We start from the raw sequence: 20,731 nt of genomic DNA on the forward strand, positions 1-20,731 counted from the left end.
TATTATCCGTTTATTTTAATTTCAGCGCGCATTAACATTTTTACCCGCACGCGGACACAGACAACACTCGCACACACCAGCTAGCACGCGTAGATGTCTATCTCCGGCGCGGCTCTGATGGCTGCTGCTGCTGCTGCTGCTGCTGCTGGAGCGCATACATATTATATAGAGCCAGCGGCACCGACGACAATATTTTTATCCGACGCAAAAAAACATTCGGTGTGAATGAGTCCTTCGCCTATATGGCAGCAACAGAAACGGCGATATTCCGGTTTTTCCTGGTTTTTTTTTTTTTTTAATTAACCAGAATACGCTTGATGTGTTTTTATTATATTACATTATGGTAGCCGTGGACAATTAACCTGAAATTCTTCATTGTTGGCCCCTATATGTATATATGTGTATTATGTGTGTGTGTGTGTGTATGATGGTTTTACGACCGTTTCTAGCCGTTGTTTTATTTTCCGGCGTGTTCGTCGTCGTCGTCGTCGTTTGTTTGTGCATGTTTTTTTTTTCTATATATTTTGGAAATAAACGTATACATTCTTCATTTTTGACCGCGTCCGCGTTTTTTCTGTTGGCTTTATTTCTTAAGCACCGTAGCATTGTGCGCACACCACGTCAATATGATCGGGAAATATTTTCGGTAACGAATTTTCGACCGACGTGGAGGAGCAGTGGTGCGCAGCAGGACGGACGGACGCCGACAAAAGGACGACTCTGGGCTATCTGCTGCGGCCATCGAATACCGCGCGCACCCGGTTCTTCGCGGCGGCGTGCGCTATACAACTGCACAGCACATGCGCACTGCCGACGACAAAATAGAATTATGTGTGATCGCTGCTGCAGTTGTGACGTTTTCTCTCCGAAGTCCATCGACGATGCTGACAACAGCGTATCGTGTTGTTCACATTATGTTCATCGATGAGGATATGTAAACCGACCTTAATAGTTTTCTTTTTACGGGAAACGTATAAATGTATAATCGATACCAGAAACCACCCCACCTTCGTTCCCGTCAACTCGGGAGCGACAACGTCCGTGATATGGAAACAGAGTTGTGAGAACCTGGCGTTTATATCGTATTCGTGTATAAAAAAAAAATTGAACGTCTACATTTATTACATGACATCGTTAATTTATTATGAATATAGGTACGCGCGGAGTGCTCATTTTATTTTTTAATCTCGGGGAGGGCTTTGCACGAACCCTAGCCGCATAAAAGGGACTAGGTGGTGTGAAAACGAACACGCTTTAAAACGCCCGCGAATGACCATTCGACGACGGAGGGTGTGGCCCGGATAATCCCTCTTTGGGCGTCCCGGCTTGCGCGCGGTATTACCCCCACCGGAGGCGGCGGCGGCGTATCACACCATAATAATATACGTTGGAAAACGCGTAGTTTAAGTGCTAGTGTTACAATAGTAAAGATAATGGACGCGGTTTTTCCGGTTCTAAATGTCGGTTGTTATCCGAAAAAAAATAGATCCGATCGGAAACAGCGGTATAAGTGTAGATTACCAGACGACAAGAGAGGCGCACCGATGACCGTCAAGAAAGACGTTTTAAACTATTTTAATTAACCTGATCAGGGAAAAGATATTAGGTATATACCAAAACATCGACAATGCATAAAAATGTATTACAAAGATCCGTCGCACAAATATATGAAAATATTTTACATACCTTTCGTCGTATCACGGGTACAGATGCGCGATATATTATGTGACTACAACTATGAATTTGACCTACCATGAAATTTTGTTTGGTGTAATATTATGTTCCCACAGTAAAATTCTATTATTCAAGCTGAAGTAGAGGTCATATCAACCATTATTGGTGATCCAATCGTATATTCTTGTCTTTGAAATTATATTACATGGATACGAACACGAAACAGTGATCCGCACCAACAGAATTTTATTGACCCACAAACTTAAGCTGTTATAGCCATTGTGGAAAATAACCGAATTAAATTGTGCTATAAACTCAACGGGAAGAATCGTCTTGCTCGTCAAATCTCGAACTGCTCCAAGAGGAGCGGAAGCGGTCATAGCATCACCCGAATAAAGAATTCTGAATTTTTGAAGGTAATGGTTACAAATACAAGGTGTATATGAAATCAGAACCTATTTGGAAGAGAATTTTTTTTAAAATTATTAATAATTAATTTAGTTTCTATAGGTACACGCATATTATATTGAATACAAAACAACTTTATATGGCGGATAGGTTGATTTTAGCGGCAGGTCACATATTATTCGGGAACCTATCTCGAATCGAGTATGCGCCTATAAATGTGTTTATAACGTTCCGCGATGTACGATTTTCGAAAACATGCACACAAAATAATATAATATATAGCACACGCGTAGGTACACGTGTATATACATAATTCGTGCGGTGTCTCGTGATTCGCGGCACTTTGAATCTCCCTCGCCGCCACCACCACGAGCGCTTATATTTTCTCTCCGGCCGCGACTGTTGGATATAATAATATTATACATATACATATAAATACGCACACACAACACACACACACTGATTTCCCTGTGGGATCTCGTGTCTTCATGCAACAGTTACTTATGTGTGCGGTGGTCTAATAACATTATATTATACCGGGGATGGGTTTTTATACTTTATACATTTATACACCATATCGTGTGCGTGCGGTGTTATATATACCGCCCGTATTCCCATGGGGGTGTGTGCGCGAGGCGCGTACATTATATTATGCGTATACACTGTGGAAAGAGAGTCGATTACAGAAATCCGGTGGCCCGCGATTAATCCTACCCGAAAAATGTTATCTCTTTTTTTATTTTCATTATTATTTATATTTTTTTTTTCCCCATTTGACGGACGCCGCCGACAACGCGACGACGACGACGACGACGACGGCGATCACACACAATATGATCATCTCTGCCCCGTTCGGTGGCCGCCGAGCCATTGTCGGCGTCCCGCTGCAAGGAAATCCAGTAGAGCGGAAAACGGGAGCTCATCGCAATATATATAATATTATAATAGGTGGTACAACACTGCATGTGTCCGGGTGTTATTATATATACATATCGTATCATCGGCGGTATTATAGATATGGGTTATTGTTACTGCCTACGCGAACGAAACACGCCGTTTATAAGCGGACGATTTTCGAGTAGGGTCGACGATAACGGTCTTCTCTCTTTACGGCCGACTAATAGGCGCACAATGCACTACGTCTTTTTCTTTCATTTCCATTTTTTACGCCGTCGCCGAGTTATCTATCTATAATAATCCGTAAATTCCTCGGTACCTTAAGAATTTCGTCATTAGATTTTTTTCTATAAATTGTATGTTAGGTACGTGTGTGTGATCTATTAAAATATTTTCGACGTACGCCGCGGTTAAGACTCAAGAGCGCAGTCGCCCCTCAGTCGAGCGAATAGATCAGAGTTATAGATAGGGTTTGATAAACGAAGCTAAATATAATATTATACCTATGTACCATGAACGGTCATCAAAACACGAAGTGCACGCTCAAAAAACACTCGTATTTACGCGCCAGTTGAAATTAGTTGAAAAATAAAATTATACACGACGTGTAAGGTATACTAATTGTATTCTGTATTCATCTCTCATGATAAAACACGTACTCGAGTGTTGTGTACACAAACACATTTTATAGCTACCAGCAGTACGCATTATATATTTTAAAATATTATTATATCATCGTCTGCACTCTGTTTTAGTCTTAATTATAAGAATAATTTTATTATAAAACATATTTTTTAACGTGATGATGTTACATTAAATTATAGGTTTAGAGGATTTTATCAAAAATTTTTCATACATATATTTTTTTTTTTTAACTAATTAGATATTTTTTTTAATGGCGAGGAATTATAATGAAAACAATTAATTCCAAAATTGTGTGTAGGCGAGCGATTATACATCACCTATTTATAATCGACATAGCTTTTCGATGTACGCGCACCAATTTCCATAAATTAAATAGCATGTAAGTTAATAAAAATGTTGGTTTTGGTAATTTTAAAACCAGTTTCCTCCTTAAACCTACATATGTTTCGCCGTATAGTGTATTATAATAATAACATCGTACACACTGTTGTATTGGTTTTCCGCAGGTGCGAGAGCACATAATATATTATTAAAATTATAAATTATAATGTCGCCGATTTCTGTTAAAATTGTCCAGAGTGTGCTGTCTATCGACAAACGCGTAGGAAGGACGTGAGGCTCGCGGCGAGAAGAAAACGCATGTTCTCGTTCATGACAAAAATAAATGCGCAGAGGAACTGCACTGGACGCGGTAAATCAAAAATCGCCGACGCTTGTTTTGTTTACACGTTGTTATACTTGGTAATAATTCGAGTTTATTATAAATTATAGTATACACAAATGTATAGCCAATAGGTATGATGTATTGGCGTCGTCTAGCCGTCATTTTTTCGATGCGCAAGCGTTCTCGTTTACCACGAGTGGTACCTACGTCAAATGTGAGTATACAGAAATATAGCGTCTCGTTCGCGGGTAATATAGGAGTATAATATAGATACCCCCGAAAGCCACGAAATCCAAAGTGCAAACACCAGGCGTGGATCCAATGGGCGATCGCTCCCTCCTCACTTTAGACTGATACCTATAATCAATACCGGTACACATTGGTAAAATATGCGAGAAACGGTAATTTTTTTATCAGGCTTAAGCTGGAATTTCAACAGAGACGCCCCTCCCCGCCGTTAACATAATATGTTCTGGATCCACGCCAGACGAACGCATAAATAATATATGGAAATACTTTTAAGGGCTGCCACTTATATATACGCGCACGTTCCGTGCAGGCCGCAGAATATATACTACGAAATCTCGGAGACCGGAGCGTAGGTATATTATACAATGTGTGTTCCGAATGTTACGTCGATATGTTCTGTTCACGATGAACCATAATAAATGTTGCGTATATAGACGCCAGAAATCCGGTCCGTACCGTAGGCGGACTTCCTCATCTCGAGAAATGGCATCTGCAGCATGCATCAGTCGCGTCGCGAATTTAGGCGCCTTGTCTGCAGATTTCCGTTAGACGAAATACTGTTTATATACCTCTTGTTAGGTTATAGTACCACCTATATGTATCTGCAGCGTTTTAAACATAAAATGTGTTAAATAGAATACTATACATTATCGTACGATGTGTGTACACGGGCAGAGAGACGTATAATAATATGTATAATATACATATATAGGGTATACGGCGGCAGTGGAGGTGACATACCCACTTGAGTCGCAGGCAGGCGCCACCGACAGTGGCGGCGCGGTGTCAGGTACATACGACCCAATAATTCACATTATTACCACCGAAGGGTCTGCGGGGTGTGTTGTTTGTGAGTGTGTGTGTTATTCGTTTAGGACAAGAGAAAAAAGGATACCGCCGTCGCCAGTGATGTTTATTTGCTCGCCGAAAACTATACGTGTCGACTTTCCGGTCAAACGGTCATCCACCAAAGTGTACCGCCGCCACCGCCGCAAAGGATATAATATTATATTATTATCATCTACGTATATCTCGGTCGACCGCAACTGTTATATATAAAATACAAAAACTGCGCCGTATTACAATATACTGTATATTGTGTTCGTCTGCGGTACCCATATATTTTCCATTATTATTATTCCTCGTCGTTTGTCGGACGCGACAATAACATTTGTCCGACAGGTTAGGAATTTTTTTTTGAGGAAATTGCGTGGCGATCCGCGTCCGATATGATATAACAGAACAAATTATTACCTATACAAATACAAGTGTATACAACATGGGAATAGGCGGCAGGTATCTACACTATTGGGTTGAAAGCAATGCGAAAGCAGTTCCGTCCGCGGTTCTCGTTTCGAAAAAGAAAAAGGTCCACTATATTATACACTGCTGACGCAGGACTTGATATACAGCCCGCGGGTATCACCACGGGACTGCCGATTTCTTTTGAGTGGACAGGAATTCGAGAGCGCTTTTGGCCGGAGAAGACATCAAAGGGCACGTCGTAATATTAAATACGATACGATAATAATAATTTTATGTATACCTACTTATTACTAATATAAATGTTGTTACAAGCTCGCACTAGTACGGGTTTTAGATTTAGTAGCGGTGGTGGCTCGACCGGTGAAACGAAAAATGAAACGACAATAAAATTACGTGGTATCTATATACAGGTAAATTGCAGGTAAATGTAAAAATAAACGACTTATATATAACCATTAGAATACGTATAATATAATATTATTATTGTCATTAGTAATGTAACTGCTGTTCGCTCATTGTCTGGGAGGGAGGGTGATGCGCGTCGGGTACAACAAAATAATATACGTTTGCGATAAATGCCGAAAGAGAAGAAACGGAGTTCGTATCTACAATGGCGGTGCGTATGCGTCTTATCTTTTTCATTTTTACACGGGTATTACACCACCGTCGGCGGGTGCTCATAAATCGAAGATTTTAGCGCTTGTCTAGTAGTACGTGCGCGGAGGGGTGGACGGGGTTGTTTTAAAACACAAAAACGTTACATGAAACACACACGTACACATAAATATAAAGGATCGTCTTAAAAAGGTGTCGGAAGGCGACGGGCGACGACCGACGACGGCGACGATGATGATGACGACGACCAAGGCGGCGGCGGCGGGGTGGCGACTAGGCACTCAACTGGACCCGTCTGGCGGCGGCTGTACCACACGTATATTATATTATTATTATTATATATTATATTTATATATATACCCTCGTGCGCCGCCACCGTTTAATGACTATTGGCGACAGCACCCTAATTAATAGAAAAAGTCTGGTTCTCAGCGGGAACCCGTGTTAATTGAACATCTATAAAAATCTCGTATCACGTCGAATCTCTCCGCGTACGTATATATACAGCTGTATGTATATAATACTATGTGAGCGTACACGAAATATCATATATAAATTGTTTTAACCCGAGACGCACACAAGAAGCAGCAGCCGCCGCGCCGCTCGCGGTACATACTTGCGTATATATATATATATATATAGGTACACTGTATATAGACACGTTATATATGGAGTGACATCAGATTTCCACACACACACACAGACAGCCGCTTAAATCGACCCTTTTAAGTATTTCGAACGAGCAAATATTTGGTGTCGACCCCCCCCCCCACCCCACGACGGACGGGGGAAAAAAAAAATCTGAAATAAAACAACGACCGGGATGTTTTCCCGCACTCACCGAAACCCTTGTGAAACACTTAACGACACTATGTATCGCTGCCGCCGCCGCGTGTATATACAAGCCGACGCCCCCCGAGAAAACTGTATGTTATCGTATGTATATATGTGCAGTAGACATGTACATAGTAGCGGCGCTACTGCCGGCGGCGCGCAGCTGAAACGCGCCGCCGCCGCCGCCGCACACCCCGAGCTAAGTTTGTGCCAACTGCGCAAAGTCGGCGCGGCGTCGGCCGTGTGTATATATTTGCTCGCGCGTCCGAGGGTGTCGCGCGGAGCCGCCCGCCCCCGCCTTTTTTTTTTTTTACTTTTTTCGCCTGTATAATATATTTTAGAAGATAAACACGGAACAAATATAAATAAATCGTCGCCCCGCTTTCCGCCGCTCTTATGTGTGTTCGCGGCGATTTCCATTGCGCGCGAAACCGCATCATATCATCTCGTTCCCACGGTCGTCGGAAATCGTCAATATATGGGTAGATAGGTACATATTATGATATTAATTGTATTTTAAACGTTCACTAATTACAGGCATCGTTTACAGCGTATCAATCACGTATATTATAATTTAATTTCTTCGTATTTGCGACATGAGTGGCTTGTTTAGGATTTTTACCACGGAGATCCTCTGGTGGAGGGGAGGTGATTTATTTAAATTTCGTTATTGTGTAATAATAAACAACATAATATTGTTATTCAAAAAAGTCATGCATAAATATTAAAGGATATAGAAAATGTCAAACAAGGATAAGAGGAGACCTACCATCCATATTCTCCTCTCTTAGTAAATAATACGCGCCACTGTGTATCGCGGTTCCTGCTATAACGCCAGTGGCGCATGTTCGTCATAATAAATATAGTTATATAAATCATATTATATAGTGAAACACCACTTGTATAGATATAAGTATAACAGTACGTTTAATATAGTATAATATTACAATACTAAATAGTAAGTAGCCTATTTACCGAATAACTGCGTGACCAAACACGGTCATAAATAGTGTCATAAAGTGATATCACATAAATTATATATTATTATGATCGATATCGTTGTGATAAATCTTACCACATGCAGTACTAAACACGTCGTCCATCTGTTTCAATTATTTATATACATGGTCAATACTCAATTACTTATATATCTCCACTAACGGTCGAGTATTTATATGGAAAATAGTACGGAGATAAAAGAAAATACCACAAACAGAATTTCACGCAATTTGTATTTAAAATTAAATTTATAACTGAATTAAAGTTTCCGTCCGCGGGGGATACAGTATACATTGACCGAAAATGAACCTTCATATTTAATTATTCTGTTACAAAATCTACTCAAAGTCTACTTACTCAGGCCTATCGCCTACATAATCAAACTTCATACCGAATGCGCGTATATTGTAACAGGGGGGTTTCGTCAACTTTTTTGTTTAGACAGGGTTACGGAGAGAAACTTATAGAGATGTGTTTAATAAAATATTACAGTGTATCATATATAATTAAATTGTTTGTACTTACAAATCCGTGTTTGTCAGATATATTGTTGGTGAGTTTTAGCTTGTGAAACGATACGACTTTTTGCATCCACTGTTCGCCAGTCGACGGGGAATCGGGATGTATGTACATTCGCTTGGGCATTTCCGGATCAGCTTTTCCGGCCACCATCCATCGGCTAAATAACGATTAATATACACACAAACATTATTAAAGGGGCCATTGTACGCATTGGGTGTCGGGTTTTAAATAATCCATGATTTATTAATGCAATAAAACAAACAGAATAACTTTGAAATGCAAAAAGCAAAATGAAAATAAAAAAAATCAATCGAAGTATAATGTTGTTAAATGTTTAAATCAATAATTTAATAGCAAAATATGTACATTTATATTTTTTATTATTGTTAATAAGCGCTAAACGCCAATTTTAGTAAGCAAATATACATTATACATAATATTATAAACAATGGATTGATTTTAAAAAAGAGAAGTATTAAATATTAAACAGTGCGTTTGAATATTATTTTGCTAAAACGTTAAAAACAGAAAAAAATGATCATGCTGTGAGATAATAAAAATATGTACCAACAGAACATATTATTATTATATATTAGAGCCAAATCAACCCACACGCGGTTTTTTTTTTAAAACTTTCAGATTTATAACTAATGAAATAAAAATAAAATGACCGCATCAACTTAACAAAAAGGCCATGAAATCGTACAAGTATTTTTGGAATTTTTCAGTAGGTATTATAATCTACATTAATAATATATTACAATGATTAGGTAATATGTATTAATTATTATGTATTTAAATCGTGTCGCTGCACGTTCATTTTTAAAATATGGACAACTACTAAAACGCTTAAAATAATATATGTATGTTTTTTGAAGAAAAAATAAATATAATCAAAAATAACCAAATTTTTATTATATAATATTGTTATGCATTTACCATTGATGATCCCACATATATATATATATATATATATTGTTTACAACATTATATAATATCTAAAAATTAGTCATTTGATTGAAATTTGTTTACTTTTTGTACCTGTTGTGGAACTTATAGCGACAGTCGTCGGCGGCCACGATGTCCATTAGCAGTATGTATTTGGCCTTTTTGTCAAGCCCCATAACTCGGACTTTGTAAGCGGGGAACATCCGCCTAATCGAACAAAACAAAAAAAAGAAACTAAAAAAACAGGAAAAAACAACACGCGTTTATCATACAAAATATAAAAACAGAACCAAATAATAATAATAGGTAATAAAATATAAAAGTCGGTTTGAGTGTTATAGTATATTGCAGTGTACGCATAACATAGTTGGACCGCGGGGGGGTTGGTCTGCAGCTCGGCAGTCGGCTCACACAATATAATATACAAACGATGACAACATTACTAGGTAGGTACATAATGTAATATATTATGAATATATACACAGCAGTTATGTGTATTTATTATATACCTGTTATGGAACTTATATCGGTAGTCGTCTGACGCCACAATGTCCTGCAACAAGATGTACTTGGTTTTTGGGTTCAAACCGCTCACCCGAAACCTCATCTGGGGAAACATTTGCCTGCAGACAGTTTTTTCGAATATTTGGTTTTTTTCCCCATTGAATAACACAAACATTATAATATAAAACAAAATCATGTGCATTTAAACCGTATTATGCTTATTATTGTACCTACATATAACTCCAGACACACTTATGTGAATATTATAAGATTGAAATTGGCTAGGTACCTCCTATTTTAACTTATATAAGGTATCTAGATAATTTGTAAAATATATTTACATTTTACAGATAGAATATTAAAAAATTCAGTTTTACAAATATTTTCCACTTTTGGAGGTGAACTCATATATATATATAGTATACTATAGAGTGATCCTTCATTTTTTCTCGCATTAGCTATGTTTAATATGTATCTAATGTAAGGGAAACATATAGCATTGCTACCCTATAATGTATATACATCTAGTTATATGTGTAATATTTTATAGATGATGTTATATCTATTATATCATGTGTATATAGTATTCGATATACCATTCGCTAACGAAAACCAATACGCGACTTAAATTTAGACACAATATACCTAATATTATACGCGTTCAAAAACTAATTTCAGGCTGCAGGACTCGTATGTGTAAAATATAATACATATTAAATATAATATTATAGTCTCTATATAATATCCCTCCTCATACCAACATCATATTCGGAAATCCTTCTCCTGCTGCTGCCACTACTGTTCCGCCTCGTCCAAAAAATATATAAAAACCATCTGCTACACACACTTTTCCCCCATCCCCCCCACCAAACTCCCTATTAAATGGTGGCAGCCATCTTTAATCGTCACAATAGGATGAGTGCATGATATCTCGCACTTTATTATTACGGTAAGTACGCTTCATCGCTCGCCCTTTTTCACACCACCCCCCCCCCTGCACACATGCACACATATATACGCAGGCAGGATCCATTATTCGCGAGCGCCCGTTCCATTATACGTATACCACGCGGTATATTTTATAAATTTCAACCCTTATATAATAAATATTATATACGTGTGCGTGTGTGTGTTAATACGAGCTGAGAAAACCGGCGGTGGTGCGTTATCGATGGCGGGGTTACAGGGGTGCGAGCGGGTGCTCGCTGGCGACGGAGTAGGGCGTGTTTGTGGGCGAAATCCAAAGTCCGGAAGTGAACTTAACCGAATTCGATCGGTCGCAGGGGTGGCTGATTCTCCCTGGAAACACATATATTGTATTCGAAACGAAATAATACATATATATGTATGTGTGTGTGTGCACGCACGTATTTGGGAGCTGCTGCAGCCAGAGGGAAACATGATATAGGTTTTAAGTATTATTTTCCTATTACTATTATATAGGTATAATATATTATATTATTTTTTTAACCGATAACATGTTATCGCGCATTGTTGAAAAATGTCCGGTCGGACAATAAAAACGCGTATGCGGTTTTCGTGTGGGCGAAAAAAATAAAAGAATAATATATAATTTGTTCCCATTATTTTGCTGTCGATCCATTGTGTGCGCACGTGGATTTCAAAGCCATCCGATATCGTTCGGAAAACGTTTTACCCATATTGTACATCGATATCGTAATATATTATATAATCCTATAGGTATGTATATGACTACACTGTACACGCCAGTATATAATATAATCGTATATGTATATAAATTAATGTACCCTGTCCGCGATTGTTGTGTTCATGACAGTTCTTTTAAATGAAAAAAAAAAAAACAGTTTTCCACCATTATACATATCTAGCTCTGATCGATGACAAATCGTTTAGTAAAATGGTACATTTTTTATCGTTCATGCATATTATATTGTATTAATAATTTAACGACTACAAACGCGCGCAAGAGCAGTTCAAAGGATAGACGCAGACGAGCGCATACGATATACACATATACATTAAAGTACCAACGTCATATATAGTTACTGGTACAGTACCTTCCTAACAAACATATATTTTATAATAATACTATGTATACTGTCGAAATCATATAATAAATGCGCGGTGTGTAATTTAGAGTCCCGGATCTATCGTTTTTATTTATATATATATTTATTATTTCATTTATGTAAACCGATTTTACCTATATGTATTTCTGTTTTTTTAAACGCGAACAGTATTTGTTAATATCGTAGAATATAGTATTATGGTGTCTGCAGTGTCTAACAAGTACAGCGCCAATATGAATAAAAGTAATAAACTAAGTTTAAATTACGAATATTTGTTGCCTAATATTAACCTACTACAGTTCCTAGTCCTTTGGTATTTTAATTTTAATGATGATTACTAATTTTTTTATAGAGTATTACCCTAACCTAAATATTATGAACGACACGTAATCGGATTGATAATATATACATATTATACACAGTTACATATTACATTATAATAATAAATATGATCTCCAAATTCCAACCACTTTGCTGAAGCTCTAAACAGTTTAAGCCCAGAACCAAAAAAATATCTCCTAACTACTACAATTCATATCGGATACAAACCTCATCAACAAAATATAACATTAATAAAAGTACAGACTATACCTACACAGTAAATCTATAAACATTTTACCTTTCCTATTTAACTATTCCATTTAATATCATTTATTATTTAATTATACTCTTTATACTACCAATAGTATTTAGTATACATTATACATAGAAATTTAATATATACATTAATTATACTTTTACAAAAAATATTAATAGGTACCTAATTTATAAGTTAATATATGTCAAACGCTATTATTTCTAATGCCCATAAATTCCACGGATAGATAGTAAAAAATATTTTATACGGGTATATTAATCGAAATCCTTAGATAAACTATTACAGCTTCTAACTCTTATATAAAAATATCAACCAATAAAATAGTGTTTGTTGAAACCGAATTCATTTTCATCGATTTCGTAGTCATATTATGTTACAAAAAGAATGTGCGTAACCGCGACACACCTAGAACTTTGTGTATGTACTATTGTACTATAATCACTGTTCTAGGTAAACAAGAAATCTGGTAACGAGACTTGTTTTCAAACCTATAACCGACAACCGCAGTGCGAGCAAAACGCCTTATAGGTGACTAATGCAAGCGATAGTGCGATACTAGTGAAACGCGTGTAATGATAAAACATAGTTCGCACGTATTATTTCCGATACAAAAACAGGACTAATAATGAAAAAATAAAAAAAAAGGGTTGTTTCGGGATTATGCGATTATTCTCAATTTCTTGTGTCTCTTACATACCGCGGTAGTTGAGAAAAAAGGACGCTTGAACGCGTGTTTTCGATAAACGTTCACACGGCGCCTAAAAAAACCCATAGACCGTACGTAAGAGTATAAAAGGCGGCGCGAGCGAAAAAAAGTGTTATTTTGTGTGTTAAGAGATATAATATAATACTGTACATATTATGTTATTATGTATAGTAATATTATGTACCTACAAAGAGCGCGTCACATTGTGAGGCGGCGGCGTGCATATTATAATATTATACACTGACGCGAGGATATAGACGACTGCGCGACACGGTCGATTGGACGGGGAATAATAAACGTAGGAGAAGATGAAGAAGAAGAAGAAGAAGAAGGTGTTTCTCTTCCTATTGTGCGTAATGGGTCGCCGCTACCTATATGCGTATACAAATACAAAATATATAATACACACATAATAAATACGCGTATATAGAGGTACTATTAGGTAGGTATATAATATATAATATGTACAGGCGGGTACTATACGTGAACACAATACAAGAGTGCTTATACATAAAACCGAATACAATAAGGTGCGGAGGCGGCGGTGGCGGCAGTGTGTGTTTGTGTGCGGTTGTGCTTTCGTCAACGCCGGCGATTTAATGTACCGTGTAAACACGACGAAGACGCGCGCACCCGAAAAAACACTATGCGCGCACATTTGGCGTTTTACGATATCGTCGTCGCCTTCACCGCCGCCGCCGCCGCCTCACGCCCACGGAAGTATTAGCAACGATAGTCTTTTTTTCCACAAGTTTATAAATTAAAACAATATAATAATGGAACGGCGGGGAGAGGCTATATTATGTATGTGCGAGGCAATATAATATGTATACCGGCGTATAGTAGTTGGTTTCCGATAAACTACCTATATAATGTACGTCTCGCGGACGGTATTTATTTCGTTCATAAAATATATAACGTATAATATAGGTACCTATTGCAGTACGACACGTACCTATGTTATTCCAGATCGTAAACGCACGCAACAGCAGCATATCCGTTTACGTCATGTCACCCCGTGTTCGAGGATTATAGAGGAGAAGAAAAAAAACAATCGTCGGGTTAATGTTAATAATAATAATAATCGAAACGCTATTACACGACGACGAGTACCTATCTACCTATAAAAAAAAATGATTTCGGTAAGACGACGCAACGCGCACGCTCGCTCGAGAGAGAGTGTGTGTGTGTGTGTGTGTGTGTGTACATATGTATATATGTAGGTAGGTAGGTGTAGGTACGCGCGTACGGATGGTTAGCGATATGATTGATAGTGGTGAGCCCGGGCAGCGGGTGGTGGCGCCAGCAGTAAAAACAAACATACCCCGCGGGCCGAAAAAAAACCCGTGTCCGCCCATCACTGTATAGTCGTAGTCGTCGTCGTCGTAAAATTTAATAATAATAAATATATATATATATATACACATGTGTGCGTGCGTGCGTGTGTGTGTGTGTGTATGTGTGTGTGTGCGTATAAAATAGAGACGCGCGCGCGGCAGACCCCAAAAAAAATATTCCAGTTAATTTTTACCTTCTCTCGTCACTTTTTGATTTATAAACGCTTTGTTGGTTTTTTTTATTATTATTATTATTATTATTATTATTACAGTCGTCAACCGGTCGACCCGGTCGGCAACGACGACGCGCCGAATTTTTAATACGGCGTTTGTACGTAACTCATATTATTATGTATACAGTATACACATTATATAAACGTAAATATATATATATTGTAATATAACATGAATTATGATAGAAACGGGGCCGAAATATCATACACTCATATTATAATAGATGACGGTTTTCCATATATTACATTTATACATCTGTACGATTAGTATTATTATTTTAATATGATTTATGATATACCTAATACGTCTATATGATGGTAAAATAGGGTGAGCGAATCGCGAGTGTAAGTAGTTTAATATTAGGTATAATATAGTGTAGGATAATAGTGAAGTGCAGCGACGTATATTGTTAATTTCGTTTATCGATATAAACACCAGGTACAGGTTCGAGTACAGTGTATTATGCATTATAAATTATAATATAATAATGCATTAACGAACAAAAGATAACTTTTTAGGATTTGGGAATTTTTCGTTGAGTGTTTGGTTAATAATATTATTAAATCGATAAAAGATTTAATTTTTCATCAATATAATTAATATTATGAAGTATTTATGGGTTTTAAAGTTGATGTGAATGCTCAAATAAACTCTGATCGAAAAACCCACACGACCTACAACAGGCTACCACCCTCTTTAACACGACACTGATATTATAATACAGGGCAAATCACCAGGCTAGCTGCTGACCACAATGTTTTCATTTAATAATGGATGTATTCAATCCTGATTTTTGGAATTTTATAACGACCTTTTTTCAAATACTTTTTCTTCGTATACCATATTTTTACTCAGAAACTACTCATTCAAATTGTTATTAAGAGATATCTACATTTAAAAAAAATCGTTTATTTCATAATGACAACAAAAAAAGGTTGATTCTCGTTTGAAAAAAAAAGGAGTTGTATTACCACTCAGCACTCCTTAAGGCTTAAATGGTGTAAAAATATTCTTATTTAGAAATATGGTCCCAAGTATACTTAGAAATTCCAAAAATCTAAATATGAATAAATACATTAGTTAAAGAAAAAATGTGGCTGAGCGCATGCATGGTAAATTACCCTGTAGTTGTAGAGCCAGTCCATATGTATTCGCATTAGTTAATGTAGTAGAGCTATTAACAGTACCGTTAACGTTCTATTATATTTGACCATATACAATAGACATTTAGTATAAGTATTTATTTAAGTACTACAAAACGCATATTATTTGCTGTAAGGTATAAGAGGTAATAATTCATATTTATTTTATTACTGCACACTGTGTAAACGTGATACGATCGTATTATTGAACGGGGATGGGAATTTTTGTTTTTTACGTCGTTGACGGACGAAACGTGCACGTAAACGTGTACGACATCGGCTCCTTGCATAAAAATTATAATTACTCGTGCCAACTGTCGTATTATTTTATAATATAGATAATAAATATATATTACAATAATATGACATCTAAAGGAACGATTAGGAGCTATACATGCGATACGGTTCGTCGGTAAGATATAATTATTTTTTGAAGTTCTATACAAATATGAGCTATGCACTCGTACACAATATAATAATACGAAATACCTACCTAACAATAATGACAATGATACAAGGCGATTAAAAATGAGAAAACCGTCAAGGCATTGGATTGTATTTCAATTTATTTTATAAACATGGTATTTTAAATATGTGCGAGCCCTACGACATTTCCACGTCGCTGTAAGGTTATCTGTTGACTTTTGGTGCCTAAACACGTGTCTGAATCGTATTATTGCTATAATTCTGTAAATTGTCGATCATGTTCTCGGAACATAATAATATTATAATAATTATAACTAATTTGTGCAGCCACGCGCCGTCTTCGAGGATTCGTACTACAATAAATTCATCGGAATAATACAAACCCAGCGAAAGATTGGGTTTTTTACCAATATAATAATAGTATACAATACATATTATACAGGCGGATAATGCAAAATATCTGAGAAACAATTCCGTGCGAGACGTATTCCATCATAACAGCGATAATCAGTACGCGGAAATCGCAAATAAAAAATTTATAATAATAATATCAAATTGATTTCGTTCTTGTAATATTATTTAATCACATATTATACAAGGTCGATAAAGATGATAGACGAAGATAAGAAAAATAATTTAAATATAGTACCTATATATAACATCATAATCCATAGCAATCAAATCGGTCAATATTAACTCTAAATATTGTTTTTTAATTTTTATTTAAAAAATGTACAAAATGTACCACGACGAGGTATATTTTTAGAACAATAAGAATTTAATATGATCACAGAGAAAAAACATGAAAGATTTTGAAAAAGAAGCCATCTACTGATAATACCTTAAATTATATGGTTAGCTATAAATTATAGTAAAATGTAAGTTTATTAATTTATTATTATAATTTGTATTTTACTTGTAGTCAAATAGATCACACGATACCTGTAGTTCCGCTCAAGTCGTTTTTCTGGGACTACGCTAACGTAGGTTTGGGATTAGGGCCTATGGGATAGTTGAGTAGTATGTTTGTTGTGAAATCTTAAGTCAAAAGGTTTTCGCTTCTTCATGCATGGCTTTGAAGAAAGTTCAGAATGGAGAGTATATCTTCTAGATACGTCTGTCGCCCGTCGGTGCATGATAAATTCTGCGAAACTCTAAGTTCTAGGAAGGTTTATATTATACCCCGATGTCCGTCCAAATATGCTTGAAAAATTGATTTATAGACGAGAATAATTTTTTTAACGCTGATATGTTTGATGTGCGTTGTGCGTAGTTGACGAAGTTAACGTAAAACGATTTTGTAATGCAGCATTCTATACACTCACGCGTATTTAAGTTGCCTATATACGTAATATATTATTATAACATTATAATAGCGTGTTATTGCCGCAATGCTCATTATTTTACGCCATAATTACATCATGAGAAATAATTGACAAAAAGAAACATGTTGGATGTGTAAGAAAATGATACTTGGTAACAGTGAGGGTGAGAGATCAGAGCGAAATTACGACAAGTTACGAAAAGCCGGTATAGCAGATGTAGTAGGGAAAAAAGAGCTGCAAAGAAAAAAGAAAGAAAAGAAAAACAATACGAGAAAAATGTGTTGTCTTTTTTTACGTTTCAACAGTGCAGTCTTTTGAGGTGTCGACCGAAAACGTCGGGGTGAAGTGGGACAGCGAGTATATATATTATACACACGCGGAAAACACACTACTATGTTATATTATATAGGTATATAGAGCGAGAGACACGAAAAAAAATATTAATAATTGTGTGCAGAGAGAAAGGGCGAAGGCCCTACACAACACCGTCGCCGTATATACTCGCAACTGAACTCTATATACAGTGTATATTATAATACACGTCAAAAGGATATTATTATTATTATTATTATTCAACGCGGGGTCGTCCTGCTCGAAGCGGTGTGTGCGTATTATTATTATGTGTATATATAATATACACGGGACTCGAAAATTAGCCTGGTGTGAACATTTTCTAAAGGACACTCGCGAGATGGTCGAGTGGTGAGGGGGTGTGAGGGAAGGGGGTCGAAAGATGGCAAACGGATGCGACGCGACGGCGAGAAACTCTTCCGGAAAAACGAGCGCTTTTCCATATTTTCTCCTTGTCGACGTTAAAGAGCTCCGGCCCGCGCGAAAGAGGGGAGGTGGTCGCGTAGAGCGCCTTTGTGTTTGGCTTATTACGGTCCGGTGAACAAACTCTCTGGCGAATGCAGATTTTCACCGTATACGTAGTGTGTATACGCGGAATACTGCTAGAGAAAATCATATACCTATACCTAGTTATAGTTTTTTCGTATAACTTTGTATTTTATACAGTAGATTCATACACCGTATTTTTTTGTTTTTGCGTGTCGTTACGCATTTTTCCCACTGCGAGGAACGGATTTGTGGGATCACGAGTTTGATACTCATATATAATATTAGTAGGTATATACGTACTTATAATAATAATATTTATGATTAATGCCATGTAATGACGCAAATCACACTACGCATAATATAGATATATAAACGAGATAACAACATTATTATTAATCGAGTATAATATAGGGTAAGGGATACAAGATCACGTCGCCACCAACCCCGCAACGAATGCACGAAAATCGATTTCGACTGGAAAATAAGTTATTATACGTTGTTATTATTGTTATTACTTATTACTTTATTAGGTATACAATTATTTTATTACGTGCCTCGAAAATCGCCTGACCCGGCCGGTGCGCGGTGATCTTGTCGACGCCCCCGTGGCTTATAAAACGTACGTTATAATATTCAACGCTATTACACATATTATAACATATTATATTGTTCGACGTTTCAACTATACGTCTATATACCTATACGAAAAAGTAGAGACGATGGCGATGACGATGAGTGCTCGAAAATACTACGGCAGAAAAAGGGGAAACTCGCATTGAAACTTAAAAGTGCACACCGTATTATTCACATAATAACATCTAATCCTATGTATAATAAATGTATAACATAATATGTGCAGTTATGTGATGTGTACGGGCATTAATGTTTTGATGTAAAACATCTAATGGTGCGGTACGGGAGTGAGACTGACTGTGGCTCGTCAGCTCAATCTGTGAATCTGCCTCAGCTAGGCGATCTCCTCTCTCCGCGCGCATACTTTAGGTCTACGTCTATGGTGTTAAGTATCGGTGTACCCACGCCCTGCTTTATATGCGTATATCAGTATATTATGTAATAATCTTTCGTTGAGCTCCGCGGCTATTATCGGTCGAAAATACGTCCGGTCGACTATGCGTCGAGACCGGCTCTGCAATCTGTATATTATATCCTCTGCAGTATATAATTAATCTTATTGTTGTATAAATAATTAAAGAGTAGAAGTAAATAAAATATAAGTACTGATAGTAGGTACTGCTCGTAATAATTTTTATTTCAAAAAAAAATTCAATAATTAGCGATGAAAATAATTTGTATATTTTTCAATCATTCTGTACATTGAAGGAACACCACGCTGTATACATCCGAAGATATGTTACGTTAAAAGGTTATTAAATTAATTATATCCAGACGCAACAACAATAATAGAATAGGTACTAGGTATATATGGTATGATGTTGTTATCGACGTTCGAAGACATCGCCATTTCGAGTAAAAAATAAATACATAGGTACACTAAAAATTAACAAAAATTAAAAACCAATTATACCATTAGATTCTTGAGACAGTACCTGATCACGCCTATAATATATTAGAAAACGTTATCTCATCGTCAATCAAAATTATGAACCGTCAAAGTGAACACTATATTTGTGGACAAGTAGTCGACACCGGCGACCAGGGCAATGTTATAGATGTCGACTACCCGTCGACCGTTGCGTTTAAATTTTCAACATTATTACCAAAAGAAAATTTTTTCACATCTGCCAGGTGTCCCGCGACGGCCTAGTTTTTTTTTTTAATAATTAATATCACCGGTAGTAAATATAGTCGTTTACCAGTCCGTTTTC

The 20,731-nt window shown here is 36.8% G+C and overlaps 1 protein-coding gene across 12 annotated transcripts in view; it reads right to left on the bottom strand.

The window, feature by feature from the left end:
• LOC132943917 (optomotor-blind protein-like) overlaps positions 1-20,731 on the bottom strand; it is a 52,405-nt gene that overhangs the window by 15,835 nt on the left and 15,839 nt on the right. For 4 of the 12 annotated variants that reach the window (XM_061013067.1, XM_061013069.1, XM_061013070.1 and 1 more), the window contains exons 2-4: positions 10,231-10,344; positions 9,806-9,928; positions 8,777-8,930 (exon numbers count right to left, since the gene is read on the bottom strand). In XM_061013067.1, coding sequence (XP_060869050.1) covers positions 8,777-8,930; positions 9,806-9,928; positions 10,231-10,344 — 391 coding nt within the window. The remainder of the gene's footprint in view (positions 1-8,776; positions 8,931-9,805; positions 9,929-10,230; positions 10,345-20,731) is intronic. The other 8 variants (XM_061013068.1, XM_061013071.1, XM_061013075.1 and 5 more) reach the window with 5 other exon arrangements.

This window comes from Metopolophium dirhodum, chromosome 4 (genome assembly GCF_019925205.1).
Source record: "Metopolophium dirhodum isolate CAU chromosome 4, ASM1992520v1, whole genome shotgun sequence".
NCBI classification, from domain to species: Eukaryota; Metazoa; Arthropoda; class Insecta; order Hemiptera; family Aphididae; genus Metopolophium; species Metopolophium dirhodum.